The sequence below is a fragment of the Perca fluviatilis genome, chromosome 1, assembly GCF_010015445.1.
Source record: "Perca fluviatilis chromosome 1, GENO_Pfluv_1.0, whole genome shotgun sequence".
Classification (NCBI taxonomy): Eukaryota; Metazoa; Chordata; class Actinopteri; order Perciformes; family Percidae; genus Perca; species Perca fluviatilis.
In genome coordinates, this window is record NC_053112.1 from 41614761 (window position 1) to 41629944 (window position 15184).

General features: G+C 40.8%; 1 protein-coding gene across 1 annotated transcript; it reads right to left on the bottom strand.

Moving 5' to 3' along the window:
* Positions 1-1475: 1475 nt before the first annotated feature.
* tmem176 (transmembrane protein 176) lies at positions 1476-14065 on the bottom strand. Its single transcript, XM_039811371.1, has 7 exons — positions 13764-14065; positions 11335-11462; positions 7443-7553; positions 6675-6731; positions 4894-5040; positions 3347-3463; positions 1476-1895 (listed from the first exon to the last, which is right to left on the bottom strand). The coding sequence occupies exons 2-7, from the start codon at positions 11458-11460 to the stop codon at positions 1836-1838; spliced, it is 618 nt and encodes a 205-aa protein (XP_039667305.1). The 5' UTR covers positions 11461-11462; positions 13764-14065; the 3' UTR covers positions 1476-1835.
* Positions 14066-15184: the final 1119 nt, after the last annotated feature.

Genomic DNA, 15184 nt, shown 5'->3' on the forward strand with positions numbered 1-15184 from the left:
ATGCTCCTCGTCGCTAGACCGAGGCTCGGTAGCGATGCATTTCCCCGACTCATTTCCTGGTTCTCCTTCTCCATAAACAACATGAAATCAAGGAGAGGGTTAACTTTTCCTGCTACAGATTTCCCACCGTGGTCAGAAAGCACAGGGGAGACACTTTATTTCCCTCACTATGACTCTAGAGTCACTACTCGCTCTGAAGATAATCCCTGTGACTCGCTCTACCACACACACACAAATGCCAGCCCTGCTATTCTTTTTTTTTTTTTTAGATTATTTATTGGGCATTTTCAGCCTTTATTTTGATAGGAGAGAAGAAGAAATGAAAGGGAAGAGATAGGGGGGAATGACATGCAGCAAAGGGCTGCAGGTCGGAGTCGAACCCGGGCCCTCTGCGTCGAGGAGTAAACCTCTATATATGGGCTCTACCAACTGAGCTATCCGGGCGCCCCGGCCCTACTATTCTCTTGAAGAGTTCGACGCACACACCAAAGCAGTTGCAGTATAAAGTTCAGGCCACTTACGTAGGCTACGGTCAAAGCTCTGCGTGGAGCCTCCGCAGAACCATAAATCACGCTTTAGAGCTATGTGTAAATGTTTAAAATCATGGTCAAAAAGTTTCAATTTGATCTGAGCAGAACATAGAACCTTCTTCCTCTTTTGTCTCCAAACTAAGACCCTCTGGCCCTTCCAAAAAAAAAAGCTTTTAATGTACATTTGAAGTGTTGACAGTCTCATAAAAGAGGAGAATACATAAGAAATCACTTATTTTGTGTATAAGACAGATTCTTCCTCCCACTCTGTCTCCGTCCATCCCCTAGGTGCACTGAGAGCCTGCACCCAGAAAGTTTGGTACCATTATCAGGAGACATTTTCACATTTCATGGCCACAAAAGTGTCTTGGGATACTTTTACCAAGGAGAAAACAATCTCCTTGTCGATTCATGTGTCAGTCTGCCTACTTTAATGCATCTTTCAAGGTGTCATATTTGAACCATCATGCCAATGTGTAAGAGTTAGGTCTCCTGCACACTGCCTGTGTGGCATGAGCGTGGCGTGAGCATGGCATTTCTGTTACGTGTCAGTTGCGTGGCGGCTGCGTGGCGTTTTCTATGTCTTTGCACACCAGAAACGTGTCTGACGCGGCGCTGTGAAAATTTTAAAATTGATAATTATTTATTATTATTACATTACATTTATATCTGCATTTATGTCAAAACCTAGAGACTTTCAAACATCAAAATGTCATTTATTTAAATGCATTTGTGTCAAAATGACATATAAACATCTTTTCGTATTCTATTTTGCCTGGAAACACTTCCAACAGGCTTGCGTGTCGCGTGAAAAATAGGCGTCAGTCCTATTTCTAGAATGCAAGCGTGTCACGCAGGCAGTGTGCACGCTCTAACCTGTTAACATGGGAGCCTAAATAAAAACAGACACGCTCATGCCACGCAGGCAGTGTGCAGGAGCCCTTATTGTTTCTTCCATTCCATTTTATTTACTACAGCTCTGTTGCTTATTAATAAAGTTTTGAATCACTTGGCTGACGTGTTATGTAATCTAATATTCACAAAAACCCTTGGAAAGCCACGCTCTCAGCGGGTCACATGTCAGGTGGCACTGTGCTCTTGGGGGAATGTTGGGTCTAGACCTGGAGTATCTAGAAAGGGTCCTGAGATTACGTCCTTTATGATTTGACACTATAAATAAAATAAATGAATTGAATAGTCATAGTTACAAACATATAGTAAACGTCTCTGCACATAGAACAGGGGATGAGTCGGCTCTGTGGAATAGGTTGGGATGAGGAGTGATCCTACAGGTCCACTGACTGGTCAGTTCAGGTCGGGGGGGTTGAGTGATGTGGGGGTGGTCGGAGCAGCCTCATTGAGAGACTGGAAAAGAGAGCAGAAAGAGACAGTGAGCATCCATGACATATCTCTTCTCATTATCAGAATGTTTCGTTCAAATGCATTCAGATACACTGAAAAAGCATAGGATAGCCCAGTGTGCTCATAATGTACTGAATTCAGAATGGAAATGTGGACTTTGGACAAGGCGGTCTCTGAATGGGCACACATCTCCAGTGGCTGACTGATATTAGATATTGGTGGAAGCTGTAGAAATTCCTATTGGGTGGTGCAAACTGCTAGTTTAAAAGAAGTGGCGTCTGTAATTGCCTAATAATTTCTGAGAAGTTTCCTGAAAATATCTAGTAATTTGGTACTAACTATAAGAAAAATAAGATTGTCCCTATTCCTTCTGTCCTTAGCCGTAATTTACAGCCTTTTCGATGTTTTTGCTTTTTGTTTTTGTTGCCTTTTCTGATTATTTTTTTCTGCCCTTTTCCCCATGTTTTTTGTGCCTTTTTCAATGTTTTTTTGTCTCTTTTTCCAAGTTTTATTTGTTGAGATTTTTTTTTCACTTTCTTTTCTACCATTTTCCCGATGTTTTTGTCCCTTTTTTCAATACATGTACCATGACCTCTCTAGATCGTTGGAGCTCTCAACCCCCCCAATGTTGAAGCCAAAGTTACGCCCTTGACTACATTACAGAGCTACAAAAAAAACTATAGCAAAGTGGAAACTATACTGTTGTTGAAATAGTTTTGTTACCTTCAATTTCTTCATTTCCTGTGTATAACCTAACCCGTACCCTCCTTTTGTGTTCTCTCTCCTTCCCTTCCCCCTGAACTCGGTTGTACAAACTTGATTTCCGAAACCGAATAACACTTACTAAAAGAAGCGTTATGTTATAAACATTTTTTACTTGTTTATAATGTTTTATGACACGTTAATAACAGTGTCATGTCACTCTTATGTAGATACCTTCAAGTAAAGTGTAACCGAAAGATTTTATGTTTGTGCTGCATGCTTCAGTTCTTTATAGACAAACCCTTTGTGGTCTGGCCACAGTGCTTATCAGAGCACATTTGTCTTTTCTCATAAGGGCCTTCATTCGAGGTTAACATAACCCTGGATTGTCACATTATCGCGTGTTTAAGTTTAGCTTTGATGTTAAGTTAGCTGTACTTGACTTAAGTTGAGTTTTTTAACTTCAGCCATGTGTGACATAAATCCTTTGGCATGTATCACGTATGAATTGAGCCTTGTAAAACTGTTACTAGCTGAAAGACATTATTAACATGTCAGCCTGTTAATAATGTCAAATCACCACTAAGAAAAGGCCAACATGTCTTACAGCCCAATGAGCATTGGAAGGAATTACTGGAATTGTTGGGTCTTTGTAAATTACAGAGTGTGGTCTAGACTTATCTGTAAAATGTCTTGAGATAACTTTTGTCATGATTTTGATACTGTAAATTGAATTGAAGTTGGAGTCTTACAGTATACTGTCTGAAGCCGCGTCTGTGCCTGAAGAGAAGGAGGCCGAGCACGGCTGAGATGGCTGTCTGGGCCAGGGTGAAGACGAGGAGGGACGACTTTATCCCCCGGCTCAGCCTCTGTTGTAAAGGACACAAAGCATGCGCATTAATGTCTGTCACCGCAACACAAACACGACACATGGATCAGGAAGGACAGCCGCTGGGAGTGGGTCGGACAAGATTTATTTATTGATTTTCCTTCTTCAAAAAAATCCCTTCGATGAATTTATCTGATTCCCAGTTACATGTAAACGTCTCTCACAGGGAGTTTCTTTTTTTTTTTCTTCATTTACAGATAAAGCTATCCTGGCAATGTCTACATCTACACAGTTTTTAATACCTCACATATATTTTATACTGAGCTTATTGATCGGTGTGCTATATTTTAAAATGTGGCATTTTAAAATGGCAGGCATTTAAAATGGGTGGCATTCAAATTGAAGGAGGAGATGCAGACCAAAACAATTATGTTCAGGAATCATTAAATATGCAAGTCTGTGCAAATTGTATAAAAACATATACTTACAGACCTATCAATATACTGTATAAACAGTATGTGTGGTAAGTTCCAAGCAAAAACAGGCAGGGGAAAATAATAAGTAAATGCAAGACAATATGATGACTATATTTAAGTTATGTTAACAATTTCTTTCTATCCCCTCACCTTGAGGGACTACAGTCATATAAAAGAGCTGATGAAGATGTCAAAATGTAGAGTCATTGTGTATTTAATGGGGGGCCAGAGTCTGGCAGGGCAGAGGAAGTACGGAAAGTGTCCCTGGCCCCCTCCTTTGGACTGCACTAATATTCGGTGTCTCCAAAAGGACACCCCCACTAATCAACATTTCCACTGGGTCCCCATGAGATCTCATCTTGACACTTCTCATTTTGAGACTATTGGGTGGTTAAAGGTAGAAGATCGAGTCTCTCAGATTCACCTGTGCATGGTACATAGGACTGTGCATGGGGCTGTCCCCAAATATTTAATCAATTATTTTAACAGAGTGAGAGATGTTCACAGCTACTGATTTTGTACCTCCTAGAGTTAAGAGTAATTTAGGTAAGTAGTCCTTTTTGTATAGCAACAAGCCTGGTCAGAAGTTTAGGAGGTTTTAAGCAGGCACTGAAAAAATGGCTCAGATGCCAATCTTAGTATTAGTAGTTTTTTTTATTATTATTACTGTATTGTCTTGATGGATCTATTTAATATATGTATGGATGTGATGATTGATGCTTGATCTGCTGCCACTTGCTCCCCCCCCCCCCTCCCCCCTCCCCCCCCAAGGGACCAACATGGAAATAAGCCCCAGGGCTTTATTGTGTTATCCTGAATTTGTTTAGTTTTTTTAATGTATGGTGCAAAGCTGTATCGTATCTTATAATGAAAATGTCAAATAAAATGAATCAATCAATCAACCCTGCAGCATCACTTTACGGTTGAAGTATTTCAAGCGTTCAGATGTGTTGTCTGCATGGTGCATGGTAACCTTACTGCGGCTGGTACCAACCGTGGCGTATTGCTTCTCATTGCAGCTGTCATGCTGCGTCTCGACGCAGAGCACCTCAGGGTTCCTGTCTATGTCTACAGAGTAGATGATCACCGCCACCACTGACAGGACAGTGGACACCAAGCTCGCCAGCAAACACACCTGCAGCTGAAAAAACACACACACATTTCAAATGTTATACAGGGGCAGAAATGTCTAGCAGTAATATGAGCAGCTTCAGCCGTACAAGAACAGATGCAGTGACATAGAGCTGGACTTTAACCCTATGGGCCCTATCTTGCACCCAGCGCAATTGCCTTTGTACACCGACGCATATATCATTCTTATTTTGCACCCAACGCACAGCGGACTTTTCCCTCCACAGACGCATGTCGGTAAATTAGGGAATGAATTTGCGCTCCCGGGGGCGGTTCAGCGTAAAGAGGAGGCATGTTCAGGCGCAAAGGTTCCCTGGTGCTATTTTGCAGTTTCAGAAAACAATTCCGCCACAGACCAGGAAAAACCTGGTCTAAAGTCAGTGGCGCTAGTCTAAAGTCAGTGGCGCGTTATTCAGATGCTATTTTAGGGGCGCATGCTTGGCCATAATGTAGCGTGTACACACAGCGCATACACTTTGCTTCTCTCATCTACACGGACGAAGCAGTTCCCATTTTTGCAAACCATACATAATTACAAGGAAAAATATTACTGAAAATGCGCTTCAGGTGTTTGGATAGGTTAGGAGGCACTTTACAGTACAGTCCTCAAAAAGTCGCAAGATTCTTTGTGGCTTGTTTTGTTTTACACAACATTTCCATGAATCATGGATGTGTTGATGACATAAATGAGGAAATATAATAATAATAGTATAATAATATACGGCGGGATTGGACACTTGAGGGTCCGGGAGTGGCAATGCGAGATGTGCTCCTGGTGGAGCGGGTTGACGGAGATGGAGTGGGGGGAGGAGGAAGTGGCACAACAGGAGCAGGAGGCCCACGCTCCATGGCTGCAGCAATCCTCTCCAGACTTGAGGAGATGCGCCCGAGAGGCCGCAGCAACATCGCCACCCGGTCAAGATGGGCATTTATTACTTTCCCGCATCCCGGACAGCTCCCGCTGGCGTGCGGCAGGCAAATCCGCCGTCATAATAGCAATCCGTCATGGAACAAGCGCGCCTGCTCAGGAATGTGAGATGATGCTCTGATTGGTTTATTGCACGTTACGCCCAAACCACACCTAGCTACTTCAGACCAATCCATTTTAGATTTGCGTCGGGCGCTCATTTATCCCGCCGGTATCATAGCAACAGCGCCCGAGATCCGCCCACAAAGCTACTTGCGTTTCGCGTTTGATACTTGCGTTTCAGATCGTTAAAATAGAGCCCCATGTGTTTTAGCTGGTCACATTTCTTTGGGCATGTTGAATATTTGCTAGTCTCTAGCAAAGTCTAATGTATCCAGCTCTATCTCCACAGTGCTGTGGAGGAAGGTCTGACTTCACCACAGATGCATTCTGGGATAGGAGAAAAAACGCTCTGGGTTGTTGGCATTTCTTTAAACCAATGATCTTGGGCGGCGTTACAGTAAGGTCCAGACGCAGCGAAGGTGACTCTGCTAAATAGTCTCAGGAAGGAACTTGTTTTGGTGGAACATTTGCACCCCGCAAAAGAAAACGCCACATACAATATTAAATAAAGTTAACTGTTGATACAATACAGTAATGTGAGCTTGTGAGAGTGTGTTTAACTATGCATACACACTCACACATTCTAGTTGCATGTATATGTGTTATAGACTCACAATCTTCATGGTGCTGTGTTTGTCCAAGATGATAGCGACCACTCCTGCTACGATGAACTGGGAGACAGGAGACAGTCAGCAAAGGGGGGACATCACACACCAAGGAGACAGACAACACAGAGAGACATCACACCCAGGAGACAGTCAGCAAAGAGGGACATCACACACCCAGGAGACAGTCAGCACAGGGGGACATCACACACCAAGGAGACAGACAGCACAGAGAGACATCACACCCAGGAGACAGTCAGCAAAGAGGGACATCACACACCCAGGAGACAGACAACACAGAGAGACATCACACCCAGGAGACAGTCAGCAAAGAGGGACATCACACACCCAGGAGACAGTCAGCACAGGGGGACATCACACACCCAGGAGACAGTCAGCACAGGGGGACATCACACACCAAGGAGACAGACAGCACAGAGGTACATCGCACCCAGGAGACAGGAGACAGTCAGCACAGAGGGGCATCACACCCAGGAGACAGGAGACAGACAGCACTGATGGACATCACACCCAGGAGACAGGAGACAGTCAGCACAGGGGGACATCACACACCCAGGAGACAATCAGCACAGGGGGACATTAAGTTCCATCACAACAGTAAGACTCCATTTGACTTTAAAAGTTCATGTTGACTTATCTTTTCTTTTAAGAACACAACATATCAGTAGAAACACACACACACACACACACACACACACACACACACACACACACACACACACACACACACACACACACACACATACACAGACTCACCGTCAGGCTGCTCCACCATGGAACTCCCAGGTGGACGACCTCAGTGACCTCAGTGAAGTGCAGAGGAATGGAGTAGGACATGACCATCAGCCCCAGCATCACCTGGCTCACCTGGCAGACCCCCACACACACACACACACACACACACACACACACACTGTGACTTTGTCTGTAAAAGGTACTACATTAAATCAACTTCTTCTTATTACAGTTTTTTTTGATCGCTATGACACTTTTTTCAATACTTTTAACAACTTTCCTAAACTCTTAACACAGTTAGCACAACATCCGTCTGTGTAGGCTTTACAATTAACACATTTCTTGTTGCTTTGACGCAAAATGCATACAGTTAACACAAATGTAAAATGCTTGAACTTATTTTACACACAAGCTCCACCAAAACCAAAACAATGGATCTTTACTGCCAAATTTACAGATGCTTTCACACTGTATGTCAGAACAGATAACATCATGTTCTAAACCTAACTGATAGGCTAAAGTCAAAGTGAACAGCTGATCATATTGTAATATTGTTGAGGTTCTTTCAATCACATGATCATATGGTAGTACAGTAAAAGAGGTCCTATTTGAACAATATACTGTAGATAAACATAGAAAATAAGAAAAATGCCTTCATGAGGGAGAGGAAGAGGAGTACCAGGACAATTCTGTCTCTGTCTCCTTTTTTCATAAACTGTACATTCTATAAAGCTACTCTCAGATGGGTCAATAATTTTTTGTATTGAATCTCTGCAGCAAAAGCAACAAAACGGTGGCCGGGTTGGCTCAGTGGGTAGAGCGGGTGCACATATACTTGGAGGTTTATGGCTTGATGCAGAGGTCCAGGGTTCAAATCTGACTTGTGATGATTTACTGCATGTCTTTCCCCTTTCTCAACTAGCTGTCCTGTCAAATAAAGGCAGAAAAGCCCCAAAAATTATCTTTAAAAAATTTACTAAACCCAACAAAACAAAAATGTAGAGAGGCTTCAAGAGAAACTGCAGTGCAAAACACAATCTATGATCAATACAATCACTTCTGTCTGTTGTATAAGGGCAGACCTCTCCATGGGATGTTAGTGTTTTGTATGACATTGTGCTATGATTGGCTAAATGTTCCTGCTGGGAGAGAACATGTGTTTTGGAAGAATTATTTGATTTTGAGACATGATTGCATTGTTTTGGTAAACACAGGGTATTGTGTTAGTGAATTATTGTATTTTGAAAATCAGTGTTGGAGTGTAGTTTACAATGTGTGATTTTCAGCATGAAATTAACAGTTTTGCCAATCGTGTGTTGTAGGTGTGTTGGTGCATTAAGAGTTTAGGAAAGTTGTTAATAGTATTGAAAAAATTGTCATAGCGATCGTTAAAAAATGTAATATGTTGTGTGTGTTTGTGTTTGTGTGTGTTTTGACATCACTATTATTTATTTTCAATTTTGATATTTAGCAAAACCTTTAGGTTTTTCACCCCAGCTTCAAATCATCAATCCAAAGTAAAGTTATCCATATGTTGTTGTTTTTTATGTAAAACCGCCACAATCCTTCCAACACAACTTTTAGACCAACACGCACGCAGTCCTCCCACAGTGATGAGTCCTGCAGAATGGGACGGCAGGTTTCCTGTAGCTGGTGTCACAGCTAACTGCTTCCCTGTGGAGTGTTGGACTTGTAGCTGGGCTTCTGGAGCTGTGTTTTTCTATGAGTGCTCTCTGTTTAGTTTGTCTAATGCATGTGCTTGAGGACGCATGTGTGATGCTGTAAACACACATGTACAGCATGTTTCACACTGATCTACAGGTGGCTGTAACACACCAAGACATGCACCAACAAAGACAGGACGAAGTCTGTTAAAAAGGTAAGTTAGGATGTAAATACTGCTGGATTGAAAATCATTTAAAAAATACTTTACAGTTTTATACGATCGCTATGACAATTTTTTCAATTCTTTTAACAGCTTTTCTAAACTCTTAACACTTGTGTTGTCTTCCCATCGACCGTGCAATTTTTTTTTTTTATTTAAATAATAAAACTTTCTTTTCAACATTTTCTTTTTCTTTTTTGAAACTGCTGTCGCTTTTCCTGATTTTTTTGCGCTTAATTTGAAATGACATTTTTGATGCTTTTTCCAACATTTTAGTCACTTTTTTCAACGCTCTTTTATCGATTTCTTTTTCAAATGCAATAAAATTGAATAAAACACCCAAATTCAATGAAAGTAGTGAACTGATTATGTATTTTACTTGTGAAGAACGTTGTATGGAACCATCCTGGTTATTTTTTTTGGCAATTTTGTTGAACAAAATCCAAATTTCTGATATAGAAACTTTTTGAAAATGGGTCAAAATTGATCTGAGGACAACATGAAGGTAAACGCACCAACACACCTACAAGATACAATCTGCAAAAACCTTTCATTCTCAAAATCACACATTGTAAACTAAACTCCAACACTGACTTTCAAAATACAATACGTAATACACTAACACAATACACTATGTCTACCAAAACATTGCAATCATGTCTCAAAATCAAATAATTCTTCCAAAACACTAACACATGCTTCTTCCAACAGGAACATTTAGTCAATCATAGCACAATGTCATAGAAAACACTAACATCACATGGAATTACAGAAACATTATTATAAAACATTATTTTATATGTGTCAGGTCTGCCCTTACACAATAGACAATAGTATATTGTATTGATCATAGATTGTGTTTTGCACTGCAGTTTCTCTTGAAGCCTCTCTACATTTTTGTTTTGTTGGGTTTAGTAAATTTTTTTTAAAGATAATTTTTTGGGCTTTTCCGCCTTTATTTGACAGGACAACTAGTTGAGAAAGGGTAGAGAGAGAGAGAGGGGAAAGACATGCAGGAAATTGTCACAAGTCGGATTTGAACCCTGGACCTCTGCGTCGAGGCACAAACCTCCAAGTATATGTGCGCCTGCTCTAGAGAGACAGAGACAGAATTGTCCTGGTACTCGTATTCCTCTCCCTCGTGCAGGCATTTTCCTCCTTTCTTTGTGTTCATCTTTATTGTTCAAATAGGACCTATTTTATGTACTACCATATGGTCATGCGATTGAAAGACCCTCAACACCTGAGTTTGTTTCCTAGATGTCAATCAGCTGTGATCGATCTATTTGCATAACTTCAATCAGCTGTTTCTCAGTAGCAATGGAACAAAATCCAGGGGATATATTTGTGTTTCAATTTACAATACGAACAGCTGTTCACTTTGACTTTAGCTGTTATCTGTTCTGACATACAGAGTGAAAGCATTTGTAAATTTGGCAGTAAAGATTCATTGTTTTGGTCTTGGATGAGCTTGTGTGTAAAATAAGTTCAAGCATATTACATTTGTGTTATCTGTATGTATTTTGTGTCAAAGCAACAAGAAATGTGTTAATTGTATAGCCTACACAGACGGATGTTGTGCTAACTGTGTTAAGAGTTTAGGAAAGTTGTTACAAGTTTTGAAAAAAATGTATAAAATAATAATAATAATAATAATAATAATAATAATAAAATACTGTGATGTTCGAGGTCAAGGATACACGTGTTTTGGTTAGTAACACTGTATGTAAGGATAAGTTCCACAGAGCACCTCAGGTCACACAGGTCTACTCTTTCACTTTTGAAGGAGCGACGCTAGCAGTATCCCCCTGATTCCAGTCAATATGCTAAGCTAGGCTCAACACATCCTGGACCTCTCTGCAGCAGATACACAGAGATGCAACAATGATATTGATGTGCTCATCTGTCTCCCGGACGTCTCACAACTCTATCTTTCAGTATGTAGGACCTTTCCTTTAAATCTCAGTCCTTTTCTTAATTTAACCCACTCATCCCTCTCCCGCTCTGTGTGCTCAGTTCTGGACTCACCCCCAGACATTTGGGCTCTCCTCTCCTGACAGCAGCGCGCACCGCCTGCTGTCTGTCAGTTAGCTTGGCAGCATTCACATCCTGCAGCACCTGCACCGTCAGATCCCTGCTGACTTCCACCGCCATCGCTTGCACACAAGCACAGCAAAGTTTTAAACAAACACACAAAGAAGATAGATCACAGCACAATGTTCCACAAACTGTTATTTAGAACATTAATGTTGAGACAGTAGATGAATATAAATATTTAGGAACCATCATTGACAGCAAATTATCTTTTGAGAGCAACACAGATGCTGCTGCCTGTAAAAAGGCCCAACAGAGACTTTTCTTTTTGAGGAAGATGAAATCATTCAGCTTGCGCAGGACTCTGATGACTTTCTTTTACCGGTGTTTTATTGAATCAGTCTTGACATTTTGTATTGTGGTGAGGTACAGTGGTCCATCAATGATCAGCAAGCGTAAGCTAACAAAGCTGGTAGGACAGCTAGCTAGACTATCTGTCCAATCTGAGTTTTCTGTTGCACAACTGAAACTACTTTTGAATGTACACATGTTCCACCAAAACAAGTTCCTTCCCGCAACTATTTTGCAGTGGCGCTGTCGCTCCGTCCGACACTTAGTGCACTTAGACAACTATGTAGATGATTTAAATGAAAACAAATGTAAAAAAAAAAGAAAAAAAAAGAATAACCTTTAAAAAATCTAAAGCTACATTTAGTTTTCATTAAGACTTGGAGCTGGTTCCCGTTCTTGTCGGCCTGGAGACTTCTGACAGTTCTACTTCACAGTTCTGTAACATGACTCATGATAGTGGGGACAGCTTTGTGTTGTGTTTGCTATGTTGCTGCCTCTCAAAGGACCTTTTCCTGAATTTCCTGTTCCTGTCCCCAGTGGGTGCTGTTACCCATGGTTACACATGTGAAACATATTCCACTTTTATTGAAAATCCAATTTTGGTAGTGCTTTGATCCAATGGAACAGCCCGTTACTGTACAACAATCCAATCAACTACAGGTCGAGGTCTCTGTCTCTGCCCCCAAACGGCAGCAGCTCAGCCCAGCATCACGCAGCACTGTGACTGCTTCTGTCGCCATGCATGGGACAATCAACAGCTAACAGCTAGACTGGGTATTAGAATTCCATTCCTCCAAGAGTCAAAAACAACATTTCAGATATCCTCAATTACATTCTTCATATCCACAATCAACATTCTACATATCTGCAACAGAATTGTTCCAATCCATCCAATTTCAGATAAGCCAGCTGTTTCATTTATTTCTTTTTATATATCAAATGCATGTTAACTAGTACAAATGTAATTGGCATTATGACTAGTAAAAATGCAATTTCAGATAACTACAATCACAATTACGACTACATATATATCCACAAATGAATGTTGTGGCTATCTGTGTTTTTTCATTTGGGATTTCTGAAATAAAATGATGACCAGTAACAATTGGATAGTAGGGGAGACCGGGGATAGTTGTAACAAAGGTCCAATTTCTCCAATCAGGAGAAAGTTTGGAATCATCTACTGTATATATACATGAGGAATCAGCCCCATGTGACAGAGACTGCACATTTTAGAAAGAAAAAACTATTTTTAGGTAAGAAGGCATTTTTTTAACCTAATTTATTTTTGTGATACTGCCGAGTCTGGGTTACAAAATGTTACAACCTACCCCAAGCAAAAGTTTTGTTGTTATTGTTTTTCTTAAAAAAAAAGAAAGACAGAATGAGTGCCTCTCAACCCATACACACACAAATATTATGTTAAAAAGTAATTTTAAAAATTAAATGAAAGATGTTCATGATGTAACATTTCACCCCAGTGTTTGGTACAACTAACCCGGACTATTACCCGATTGTAACATTGTACTCCTTGTATTTGTGAGTAAACCGTGCATTTTCTGTTTGGGTTGCAGATATAACAGCTGCATCATTTAATAGCAGACACATGTAACTAGTTTGAATCACATTTTTTGCTCTTTTTGACAAGGAAGAATTGAATTACACATATAAATAGCAGTAATAGCAATACATAAACAGTCTAAATATTAATCTTACTAATCTTAAACTTTTGAGGGTTTTTTTTTTTTTTTGAAAAAAAAAAAAAAAATTTGTTTTTTTTTTTAAAATAAATTTTTTTTTTTAAATATTTTTTTTGTGATATCATTGTGACGGGTGAGAATATGATTGACTAGGAGAAAATCCTATTCTGGATATCTGACATGTCATCCCAGATAGTAGTGTTGGATAACATGTTTAACGGCTTGCCATACTAGATGAGTGCTGCCATCAGTCTATGCGCACTTTACGCACACATGATCAGAGCTTATTGCGTAAGCGTCAAACTCTGACGGTAACAGGAGACATTAGACTGCTTTCTAGTTATTACAAGGAACAAAATGTCTCATCCCTACCTTTTATCTCGAGATAAGTTAAAGTCCTTTTTAAGTTCAGGCGTCTTTCGACCACTCCCTGACTTTTCTTCTTTGCAGGCGGATGCTTGCGGGGATGTTTTGTTTATGGGAGAGAGAGAGAGAGCGCGAGAGAGAAAGAGAGAAAGAGAGAATGTGTTCTCCGTCTCAGCTCCTCCTTCGCCGCGCACTTCGTCTCATAGTTTGGTGCATTCCAGAAACTTTTTGTTGTCGCTATAGTTTCCCCCGTTAAAAGTTCATAAACGTTTCCTCTGCGTGACAGCCTACAGCTGAGGTAAGGAACCCACTGCTTTATCTGGCACTATTTGTATTCATATTTAAATGTAACAAAGAAAAAGAAAGGTAAACAGAAAACAGTATGTGGTCCTCCCTGTCTATACCTGTATGTACCCTATACCATAGACCAGGGACGTCACTAGGATTTAAAGACAGGGGGTGCTTATAGCCCCCAGGGTATTTGTAACTTGCCTTTGCAAAATCTTTGCAATCACATCTTTTGTACTGTATTAGAGCTACACTTATGTCAACAACCAGTCAAGAAACCAAGATGTTAACCAGTAAAAAGTAACAGACATATCCTCTTCTTCCATTTCTACTCTGTTCAACTAAAGTTCCTGTAATGTTAGCTTTTCGACACATTAAAGCTGCATGGGGGAATTTACTTAGGCCAGACTTTGCTCCTGATGAGTTATTCTGTAAGCAATGACTTAAAGGAGAACTCCGGGCAATTTTTACGTTAATCTTGATCGCTATATGTTTTTTTGGGGGGGCATAAGATAAAGAGTGCCTTTGTGCCTCTTAACAGACACAAAATGTAATTAAAATGTCTGTGCAACATGAACAGGGCCTTTACATGAGAACAAGATGTGTTTTCAGCTCAGACATTGTTTAAATTCACCTACCCTGTTAGCTGCTAGCTGCCGTCTGGGATGAGTGAGTGTGTTCAGCCAGGCTTCGGTAATAAGCAGTTCCGTGTATCTGTAGCATATATATCCATTTTGTGTGCGATCCATCCGGCGTTGGTGAATAGGAGTCTCGGCAGTGGCGAACTGTGTGTTCGTTGCCTTAGCTGGGCTAGTAGGCCTGACCAGCATCCTTCTACTTCCTGCCCACCTTCCTCGCCTGCCGCGGCCGACAACAATCCACGGGCGCCTGCTGGTCTGGTAGATGTCTTCCAGAGGACAGTTCATGCTTTTGCTGCGAAATTTTGAAGTTTATTCTCCCCTCAAAAATAGGTAATTGAGCACTGTAGTGGTTATGATCATATCAGTGACTATGTAACTACATGGAAACGGGCCAAATGATGCCTGTTTCTTGTAGAGTAATAGCGTTACTGAAGGCTAGCTCTAGCTCCATAGTTACGTTACTCCAAGCTTCTTCCCTTGTGAACACCTCCGCTCTTC

Excerpts from the sequence above, each read along its gene's own strand:
- tmem176 (XM_039811371.1), bottom strand. The coding sequence starts at position 11,460 with ATGGCGGTGGAAGTCAGCAGGGATCTGACGGTGCAGGTGCTGCAGGAT. Across the intron at positions 7,554-11,334 it reads GAGAGCCCAAATGTCTGGGG|GTGAGCCAGGTGATGCTGGG; the intron begins GTGAGTCCAGAA and ends GGGGTCTGCCAG. Across the intron at positions 1,896-3,346 it reads GCGGCTTCAGACAGTATACT|TCTCTCAATGAGGCTGCTCC; the intron begins GTAAGACTCCAA and ends TCTCTTTTCCAG.